A 10,856-nucleotide genomic window follows, 5' to 3' on the forward strand; every position below is an offset into this window, starting at 1 on the left:
ATTTTCTATCTAACTAACCATCCTAGAATCTATGATTTTCAATTTAATAATTACCGTGAAAGAATCTGGGTCACCAAATATTCTTTCAAAGACTTCTTCTGCTTCCTTGAAATTGCCATTTTCCATACAAACACCTATAGCCTAGAAGAGAAGGGTAAATACAAATTTTAGCTTGCTTCTTAAAATATCAAATTATTTAACACTAAAATAACTTGTAAGTTTAAAAGATTTAATTTTTATTTTCATGGAGCTCAATCATTTCTGACTTGATAAATGCTATAAAATAATTTTTGAAAGATGAAACATTTTGAAAAAACCATGAACTACTTTCCTTGACCCCCGGCACATGTACACATATTGTCTTTATAATTTAGCCTAAATAAATGATGACCTAAAGTTGTATCTATTAAGGCCCACCTAAATATTAATTTTGAGCAAAAGGGTAATGAGAGGGGTTAGACTGGTTTTGTGATTGTGTTTTAGTATATATTCAAATTTGCTAATTAAGATCCCTGGAATATTTCTAACAGAAACCTAGGAAGCCAGATGCTTTTATACTTGTTTTAGGGCCACAACCAGGGTTGCTCTGGGGGTGACTTGGGGCATGCTTGAGGGACAATATGCTGCTGGTAACTTAACTGGCCTTCCACATGCAAAGCATGTGCTTAGTTCATAGAGCTATCTCTGGCTTAAAACCAAATGACTCTTTTAAGCATTTTTTAAAAGTGATATCACAGATGATAAAATGTTGGCTATTTCCATCTGAGGAACTATGTAAGCTTGGGATTTCTCAGTCCTGCAGTGAATTTAAATGTACATAAAAAGGCAGAAATAATATTACCTTATTTCATAGGGTTATTGTAAGATTATTGTAAGATTAAAGAATTACATATATGAGGGGCCGTAGAGGTATTACAGCAGCAGGGCACTTCCCTTGCATGTGCCGAACCTGGGTTCAAACCCCAGCATCCCAAATGGTGCGCTGAGCACAGCCAGAAGTGATCTCTGAATGCAGAGTCAGGAGTAACCCCTGAGCATCACTGGGTGTGGCCCAAACTGCCCTCCCTCACACCCCACCCCCCCCAAAAGAAAATATATATAAATGAAAGTGTTTAGAGTCTCTGTCAAAGTGTAACTACACGGTTGCTACTGATTGAACCTTTTCTTTTGCTATGCAGTATATAGTCTACTACAAAATACTATAGTACATAATCTCGATTGCTACAATGTGGGTCACAACCGTCTATGAGGTCATGTGTCTGAATGTGGGTACCATGAATAATTTGGCAATGGTAGAAGGTTTCTGAATATCCAAGGACCAACAAAGAATTCACATGCAAACACTAAGGTATTTCTGGCAGTGCTCGCCTAGGCTGAGTCGCTTAGGTCAAAGAGGTTGTGAGTGAAAAATGTTTAAGCAGATCTGTTATTTAATATATCTTAACTAGATACTATGCTATAGTATTAATATATCAGATACAGCATTATGATAAGCAAGGTATCCCAAAAAGACATGTTCAAAACTTGACATTCACCACACTAACAATAATTCTTGGGATTGGTGAAGAACCACCTGGATTTTCTTTCCTACAACCAGTAAAAATGTGCTTTAAAAATGAGGAGAGAGGCCTTTTAAGCAGTTTCTCCAGGAGCCATGGAGATAGTTCAAAGGGCTAGAGAATTGAGCAATCCTACTCCCGGCTACCAGCATAATTGTGTTTCTCAGCAAAACATATTTCCCTGCTTCTATATCTTGAATGACATTTTGGTTTATAATTCTTTAATAGGTTGGTCCTAAAGTTCTCCATATATGGTTCAAATTTTATATTCACTTGATTATAAAAATCCATTAGCAGGCTGGAGAGAGAGCTCAACAAACTGAGTTCATGCTTTTCTTATACAAGACACCCAGGTTAGATCCCTGGTAACACATGATCCCCAGGTTCCCAGGACCCCCACACCCTTACACTCCCATGCCCCCACCCCCAAAAAAATCAAACCAACAGAATAAATCTGCTAGTTTCTTTCAACAATTAAAAAATTGGCATTTATAAATATAAATATAAACCAGCTTAGCAAAAACTATTAGTTCTTGAAAACTGGTGATAACTTCAAAAAGATGTCACCTATTTCCTAAAGTGGGGGCAGGAGATAGTTAGGCAACAACATTAAACACAGCTCTTAGTACAGTTATATCAAAATCATTTCTAAAGAAGAAAATTATGCTAAGTATCCTTTTTTTTGTTCCATCTTTTTTTGGGGGTCACACCTGGCATGCTCAGGGGTTACTCGTGGCTCTACACTCAGGAATTACCCCTGGCGGTGCTCAGGGGACCATATGGGATGCTAGGAATCAAATACGGGTTGGCTGCGTACAAAGCAAACGCCCTTCCCGCTGTGCTATTGCTCCAGCTCCCCTGCTAAGTATACTTTAGAGTTTACTGCTCAACTTCCAATAAATGATGCTTTAATGATGACTTAATTTATACAAATAAAGTTACACAAAGTGCTAGTGGTACCTGGATTTTAATTAACGTCTCTATTTCCTCATGAAGTTTGTCGTGTTCTTTTTCAATTGAAGTCCAAATCATCAGAGCTGATTCCAAGGGTGTAATTCGCTCATCAGTTTCAAACTGTGCATCTTTTAAAGACCAAACAAAAATAAAGAACCTTTGAAGGCAAAGTGAAACCTTATTTTGTCACTTTTATAAATTAATTTTTTGATATATTCAGAGTGTATATACCAAGCACACTGATACACGAGGCAATTTAGGGAAACTATGATTTTCTTCAGTAAATTTCCTCATTAAAATCATCATTCAAAACAGAGGCTGGACCAGGGGGGAAAGGGTGTTGCCACTCCGCCTGCTCCCCCTTGGCAGCTCGGTGGCCATCATCCTCTAGAGGCCATTGGACAGTCAGGTTTGGGCCCACAGTGATGAGACATTTTGGGCCTCACAGGATGGGGGTAGAGCCGGTCCTACCCTCCCCACCCCAACAAGACCCCAAGTCATCACCCACAAACGGCCTTTCTGGCTCCTGATCAAGCTGCTTAACGGCCATGATTCCAGAGACTCAGGAGCAAATCTCGGAACCTAGCAGGTTTTGGCAGAAATCCCTCCAGATTTGAGTGCTGAAGTTTTGGAATTTCAGGGTCGCGCGGCCACTGCTGCAGCCACGTGACATCATGTGTTATTCATGACCAGCAATGGAAAACAGGTTGTCTGCTGTTGCCTTTTCAGTGGATCTGAGGCTTGGGGTAAAAATCTCAAATAATAATGGTGGGTTTGGTGTCAGAGTGTTGAATGTGATCAAGGTGGAGAGAGTAATGTGGAGGTTGTCTGCCCCACAGGTAAGGGGAGTGTGTGGGATGGGGGTATTCTGGGGTTGTTGAGGGTGGAGAATGGGCACTGGTGAAGGTACGGGTGTTTCATTGTATGACCAAAACTTAAACCCGAAAGCTTTGTAACTGCTCTCACAGTGACCCAATAAATAAAATTATAAAAAATGAAAAAAAAAATAGGGGCTGGAGAGGTAATGTAGCAGATAGGGCACCTGCCTTGCACACTGTAGACCCAGTGTTTGATCCCCAGCACCCCGTAAGCTCTCCCAAGCCCCACCAGGAATGATCAGGAGTTATTTGTAAGTACAGAGCCGGGGTAAGCCCCAAGCACCCTGAGTGTGGTCTAAAAACAAAAACAAAAAATCAACACTTTTTAAATGGAAAAAGGGGAAGAGGTCAATGAGATAGTAAAGTAGCCATGGTATTTGCCTGATGCTAAGCTGACTGGGTTCAATCCTCAGCACCCCAGAAGGTCCCTAAAGCATCAGGAGTGATCCTGAAACCTAAGCCAGGAGTATGCCCTGAGCACCGCTGGTTGTTGGCAAAAGAAAATTATTTAAAAAGAAAAAAAAAAGGGAAAAGGAGAAAGAAAAAGGAAAAAATAAATGGGGCCAGAAAGATAGTACAGGGTTTTGGGGTTTGCACATGGACGACTCTGTTCAATCCCAACACTGCCTCTGATCCCATGAACACTCCTAGGAGTGATCCTTGAGCACAAAGCCAGGAAGTAAGACCTGAACACAGTGTGCTACGAACCTCATTTCAATCCCTGGCTTCACTTACAGAACCCAAAGCACCACCAGGAGTGATTCCAAAGCACCAAGCCATAAGTATAGCTGCTGAGCACCAACCCCTTGCTCCCCGCCCCCCAAAATAAAGACCATCCACCAAGTTTCCACAGGAAATAGATTATGAGCAGTGTTGAGTGTTCATGGGATCAGAGGCAGTGTTGGGATTGAACAGAGTAAAGCTCCAGCATGATTACAACAACTTGGGAACTTACCAGGAATATAAATTCCAGTGTTTCTCACTCATACTTCTAAACCAGAAAAATCAAGAGTACTCAGCATTTTGAATTTTAGTAACCTTCCTTAGAACTATGAAACAGTAAAGTTCAAGAACCACTCTTCAATAAGAGAGAGAGATAATTTTTTAAATTTACCTTTTTTGGGGGGTCCTACTAAATAGCACTCGGGAGCCTTGGGGTCATTTTCAAAAACATTTGGAGGCAGCTAGGGCTATAACTGGTGGCACTCAGGGCACCCTTTAGTTCTGAGGGTCGAATAAGGGGTTTTAGGTATGCAAGGAATATGACCCTGATGCCAGAGCTATCTGTCCAGCTCTTTTATTTGCTTTATATGCATATGCCAAACACATATGGGCAAATGCTAAAAAACAACTGACAGCTTCCATGTTTCTCCTTGTCTTACCTTTAGTCAAAGAGACAGATACTTCCAACACAAGACAAAAATACAATAGATAGAGAGGTCACTTAAAGGGCTAAGTGCATGGCTGGAGAGAGAATACAGCAAGCAGAGCAGATGCTTTATACATGAGCAAACAAGTTTGATCCCTAGCACCTTATATACCCCTGGTTCCTGCGAGGAATAAACCCTGAGCGCAGAGCCGGGAGTAAGCCCTGAGTACTGCTAGGTGTGGTCCAAAACCAAACAAAAAATAATAAATTAAAAATACTTACCAAGAGCTTTTCCTGCAGCAATTCTTGCCAAAAACTGGCATATGTATACAGTTCTCAGTTGGTAAGCTGTTAGACTGGAGAATCCATGAATAACAGCTGAAAGAGAACAAAAAGTAAAATCTAAGAAATCCAATCAAACTAATCCAGCATCCTTTTTGATATCACATCAAAATTACCATAGATTCAGAGCTCTATATAAGCAACTAATCATAACAATAACAATACTTTTCCTTACAAAATAAGATTAACAGTTTACCTACAATATTTCAATTTACCTTCAGATGTAACATCTATGGTAATGAAAGAGAAATGCTGGTCAACTGTGAAAGGTATCAATGTGTCACTTATTGAAAGCTGAGTCTATACTTTTAAAATATTCCTAATATCACATGAAGTATTTTGTTATTGTCAGTGTTGTCACTATGAATTTCTTTGGTTTAAGATATTTTATTTTTATTATTTTTGATTTTTGGCCCACAGCTGGCCATGTTCAGGGACAAACTGCTGACTCTGCATCCAGACATCACTACTGGTGGGGCATGGGAGACCCTATGAGTGCCAGAGATTGAACCAAGGAGTGAGCACATGCAAAGCAAGTATCACTCTGGCCTCTAAGAAGTTTTATTTTAAAATTATTATTATTAATTCCCTAAATACCTGAAGGTTTATGTAGATGTTATGCTATACAACAAATACATATAATAGCAAATAATAATCCTGAAACTCAGTGAGTTATTACAATGTAGAAATCAAAAACAAAGCAGAGAAAAACTAAAGTGAAACTGTGGAGAACCTGAAAAAATACAGAAAAAGTACAGAAGAATATGGAAGAAATCATTTGTGATTATATATGTTCCATTCTTAGTAAAGAACATAAACCTAAATAAATCCCATCATAAAGTTAGAGATTTAGGACAGTAGATAAAACACTTGCCTTGCACACAACTGACCTGAGTTCAATTCCTCAGTAAAACTAAGAAAGATCCCTGAGCAGAGAGCCAGGAATAAGCCCTGAGGAGGCAGGAGGTGAGGGCTGGGGTGGGGGAGAGACAGACACCCTAGGGGCTGTAGTGATGAATCAGTTGGTAGGTACTTGCCCAGCACATGGCCAACCTGGGTTCGATCCCCAGTGTCTCCTAAGGCTCACTAGGAGCAATTCCTCAGTGCAGAGCCAGAAGTAAGCCCTGAGCACAGTCAGGTGCGACCCCAAACCCAACAACAACCAAAAAAAAAAAAAAAGGAAAAGAAAAAAAACCTTATAGTGTATTCTGTAGATTTTTGGAGAAAAGGATTAAGGAGGCTTCTCGGAGACTAGTGCTTAAACTAAGAATGGAACGTTCTATTAGCATTATACTTTACTGAATTTGATTGACATATATTAAAAGGTTACAATTAACTGGGCTTGCTCTTCAAGCCCAAGTTCCTTCAACATGTTTCTCACTTGCCCCCATCAGTCACTGGTTAGCAATGCAGGAAATAGCTCACTCTTTGTGGTTTCAGTGTCCTTACCCTTAAAGAGAGTGGTTTGATTACTCTGCTGATCCAAAGGAGTTAATATAATTTTTTAAAGTGAGCTTTAACTTTAACAGGAGGTTACATTTACAGAATTATAAAAATACCAGAGTTCCCATTTAGCATTCCCCCCAGTTCCCCGATTAACAGTTTATATGTGAAATCAATGACTCAATAGCAACGTTATTATTAAAGCTCATGCTTTTTTCAGATTTCCTTAGTTTGTACTTCATGTCATCTGGCTATTGCAAGATCCTATCTAGAACACCCCATTACCTTTAGTCATTGTGCCCTATGCACTTATTTTGATGATCATGACAGTTCTGAGGGGTAACGGTCATAAACTTTGTAGACTCTCCCTCTCTTGGGATAAGTCTGAAGTTTTTCTCATAATGAGAGCGAGGCTCACAGGTTCTGAAGAGAGGTGAAAGGAAAATTCCAGGCCAGGAAATAGGCTTAAAGGGCAGAAATACACGCTTGGCAAATGGAGATCTGGGGATTGATGGATTCCCAGTCCCACACAGTGCCAGGAATTCTGCATCAAAAGTTGCCTCTGCCAGCCGGGTATCCTAGAGGAAAGGGCAGTTCAGATAGAGAAGGGAGCACCAAATAAAGGATGTTTGGAGGATCCTCCCAGGAGGGGAGATGCATGTCGAAAGTAGGCTATGGACTGAACATGTTTGCCACTCAATGCCTCTTTTGCAGACCACAACACCCAAAAGGAGAGAGAGAACACAGGGGATTGCCCTGCCACAGAGACAGGGGGGGATGGGGGGATGGGGGTGGGAGGGATATTATCCATGGTGGTGGAAAATGGGCACTGGTGGAGGGATGGGTATCTGATCATTGTATAATTGAAACCAAAGCACAAAAAATTATAAATTTACAACTGTAAAAAAAATAAAATAAAATAAAGGGAAAAAAAAAAGTTGCCGCTGGCACCACTCCCTGGGTGTGACCAAAAATATATACGGAACCCATAAAAGAAGTACAGTTCCATTTCATCAGAAGACATCAATGGCTTCCATACTACCAATTAGTACTTTGGATGACCAACCCTCCTCACCTGTGGGGCGATATTTATTAGGCGTCTCCTGCTGTGAAACTATTCTCTCCTCCCTTGCCACTGCAAGAACAGGGCTCGAGGCTCCACCTGCCTGAGAGCAGGGAAGGCTTCTATCCAAGAACCTTCCTGCATGGGGCATTTGCCATTTCTCACGTGGATCCGTGTCAATTATCAACTCACGGACATTTATCTTCTATATGGGTGGGCTTCGAAGACGACTTATTTTGCCTGCGTGGGTGGTTTCCAACGGGGCCCTTGGGGGGGGGTCCTTTTGCATGAAACCCCCTCCCCGCGCTGCAGTGAGTGATGGGGCACTTCCCTCACTCTCCAGCCTTCCCTCGTCCATTTCTGGTTCCAGATCCCACAGAGGTGCGTTTCTCTCAACAAGTCTGCCGTCCCCGCTTCCTGCTAGGGGGTCCCATGGCCCCGCACGGAACAAGGCGCTAGGCGTATGCAGAAACGCGGGCAGTGTCTGCTCACACAAGCAGAAAGAGGCCCAGGCTCGTTCTCTAGATCCTTCTCCCTCCCCCAGCCCCCTATCACCACCCATGCACCTCCCCCCCATCCCCCGTTAGGCTGAACAGCTCAGACAGGACGTTCGCAAAGCTGATGGTTCTCGCCTCCTTCTTTGCAGAGGACGCGCAGAGCGCAGAGAAGTCTGAAAAGTGACGCTTTCGGGTTAGCATGCAGCGACGTCATTCGACGTGATTCCCCCTCCCCCAGTGGAATGCACGCCACCCGAGTAACAGACACTGAAGACAAATGGCAAAGGAAAAGGGGAAAAAAAGGAAAAGAAAAGGAAAAAAAGAGAGGCTGGAGCGATAGTACAGCGGGTAGGGCGTTTGCCTCGCACGCGATCGACCCGGGTTCGATTCCCAGCATCCCATATGGTCCTCTGAGCACCGCCAGGAGTGATTCCTGAGTTGCATGAGCCAGGAGTAGCCCCTGTGCATCGCCAGGTGTGACTACTCCCCCAAAAAAGAAAGAAAAAAGAAAAATTGGGCTCTGGAATGGCCAGATGCACTTCTGCTCCGTTAATGCCTCACCCGCCTCAGAACTGGGGGGGTTGAGGGATGTCCTCCTTGCTGTCGCAATTTACGGCGGTTAAAAAAAAAAAAAACGCGGGGACTCCTACCCGAAGTCGCAGGATTGGAAATCGACGCGTCACTCGGCCCACTCGGCCCTCCCGACCCTCTCCCCGCCCCCCCGCCCCCCCAGGAAACCGGCGTGGGAAATCGGGGGAGCCCTCGGCCCCGCGCGCCCCTCACTCACCCTCAGCGCTGTCGCGGGTCCGGCGAAAGTCCTCAGCGCGGCCCTCGCGGAAGGCGCGGCAAAGGGAGAGGCAGAAGAAATCCAGCATCCAGCCCGAGGCAACGGTCTCGGCCTCGGCCATCAAGGCCGCGTCCTCCTCGTCCTCGGGGTCCCCCGCCGGCACCGCGACCTCCAGCAGTTCCTTGAGGTCGACCTGGTCCTGGCCCTCTCGGGTCTCCTGTGCCGCCAGCTCGTCCCCAGGGTCCGCATCCTTGCCGTCAGCACAGCCGCGCGAGCTCGAAGGAGCTGGGACGGCGTCCTCCGCCATGTTAAAACGCTCCCGCGGGTCGTGAGCAACCACGGACGCCGAGCGGCGATTGGCTCCCGGGGTCAGTCTGGGGGCGTTGCTCGGCTCAGCCTCTTCCGCCGGCGGGATAAACACCAATCACTGGACGAGGAGAGACCCGAGACTCGAATCTAAACTTCTGATTGGTCGGGACCTGGACGGTGAATTTCCTGCTTTGTGGATAAACTTGTCCAGTTCAGAGTGGGCGGGGAAAAAGGAGTCGGGAGGTTGGAGGCTGTACTTACGTTAGCACTGACCTAGTGAAGCCGCAGGGGTAGGTGAAATGGAAAAGCATTTTACAGGCAGGTACTTCTAAGAGGGATGAGCAATTAGAATTTGTGACCATTATTGAATTTTTTATTTTATTTTGCTTTTTGGGTCACACCCGACAATGCACAGGGGTTACTCCTGGATCATGCAACTCAGGGGTTACTCCTGGATCATGCAACTCAGGAATTACTCCAGGCGGTACTCAGGGGACCATATGGGATGCTGGGAATTGAATCCGGGTCGGCCACGTGCAAGGCAACCTCCCTACCCGCTGTGCTATCGCTCCAGCCCCTATTGAAGTATTTCAAACATTGAAATACGATTCTAACAGCTACTACGCCAGCATGAACACATACTATTCCAACACTTTTATATCTGTGCTGCTTCAACTTTAGCCTGCATCCCAGTTTCTGTTCAGTATGTCCGGGTTGCATTTGAGTTCACAAGTCAAACAAGTTCACAGGTGATGCTGAGTCTGGGGATACAAACAATTACTCCATGGAAATGAATAAGAGTAGAATGTAGCTTCTACTACAATAAGTAGTGGATAGTGAAGTTCTTGATTGAACATGAAACTCTCCTTTTCTCCTAATTTCTCAAATAAACTTGTTTGTCTCCTCCTGAAATTTTTTTGTTGTTGTTGAGGAAGATAATAGACCTGGAAAGCCTGGGTAGAGTTTAGGACTGACTTTCCTGCAAAGAGCAATTCCTCACTCTAGTCAGTTCTGCAGCTCACTGAGAAAACAGGTCTCAGAGATCATTTCCCACACCTAATAGAAAAATCGTGAGTTGAGTGGGAAGTGTGAATGACGTGTGGTTTGACAACTACTACCTGGAACTGGTGAAACATAACGTCTTGTGCCTTTTCAGTGGTCAAGCCAGACTTCAATTGATTTTAAACTTGCTCAGGCATACTTTCTGCGTGCCCAACTTGGGTAGAGAGGAAAGTGGTTGACTCCCCCCTCTGAACCACCACCTCTCTTCTCCCCAATTCACATAAGTCAACCACAACAAAGTAAATAAAAATATATATTTTTTATCAGTACATGGTAATCTTCAACAAAATTTCAGTCAGCATTACTTCAGTTATATACTGTATTATCCATCCTTTTTCCTAACTAGTATTTCATTGAAAACAACCTTGGAGTGGAAAATTGTTTTAAAAACCTGTATATCAGGATAGATGGTAAACCTATCACCATGACCTAAAGCTTCAATGTTATAAGTATAAAATAGTCTGTGGGTAGGGCGTCCGCCTTACAAGCGGCCAACATGGCCGACCCGAGTTCGATTCCTCCGCCCCTCTCGGAGAGCCCGGCAAGCTACCGAGAGTATTCGATATGCCAGACACAGTAACAACAAAGTCTCC

At 43.8% G+C, this 10,856-nt stretch overlaps 1 protein-coding gene across 2 annotated transcripts in view; it reads right to left on the bottom strand.

Annotated features, from left to right (window-relative positions):
- TERF1 (telomeric repeat binding factor 1) overlaps positions 1-9,233 on the bottom strand; it is a 33,698-nt gene extending 24,465 nt beyond the window's left edge. For both annotated transcript variants that reach the window (XM_056109856.1, XM_056109846.1), the window contains exons 1-4: positions 8,893-9,233; positions 5,043-5,138; positions 2,520-2,641; positions 55-141 (exon numbers count right to left, since the gene is read on the bottom strand). In XM_056109856.1, coding sequence (XP_055965831.1) covers positions 55-141; positions 2,520-2,641; positions 5,043-5,138; positions 8,893-9,199 — 612 coding nt within the window. In that variant the 5' untranslated portion in view covers positions 9,200-9,233. The remainder of the gene's footprint in view (positions 1-54; positions 142-2,519; positions 2,642-5,042; positions 5,139-8,892) is intronic.
- Positions 9,234-10,856: the final 1,623 nt, after the last annotated feature.

Source organism: Sorex fumeus, unplaced genomic scaffold (genome assembly GCF_029834395.1).
Source record: "Sorex fumeus unplaced genomic scaffold, SorFum_2.1 ptg000002l, whole genome shotgun sequence".
Lineage (NCBI taxonomy): Eukaryota > Metazoa > Chordata > Mammalia > Eulipotyphla > Soricidae > Sorex > Sorex fumeus.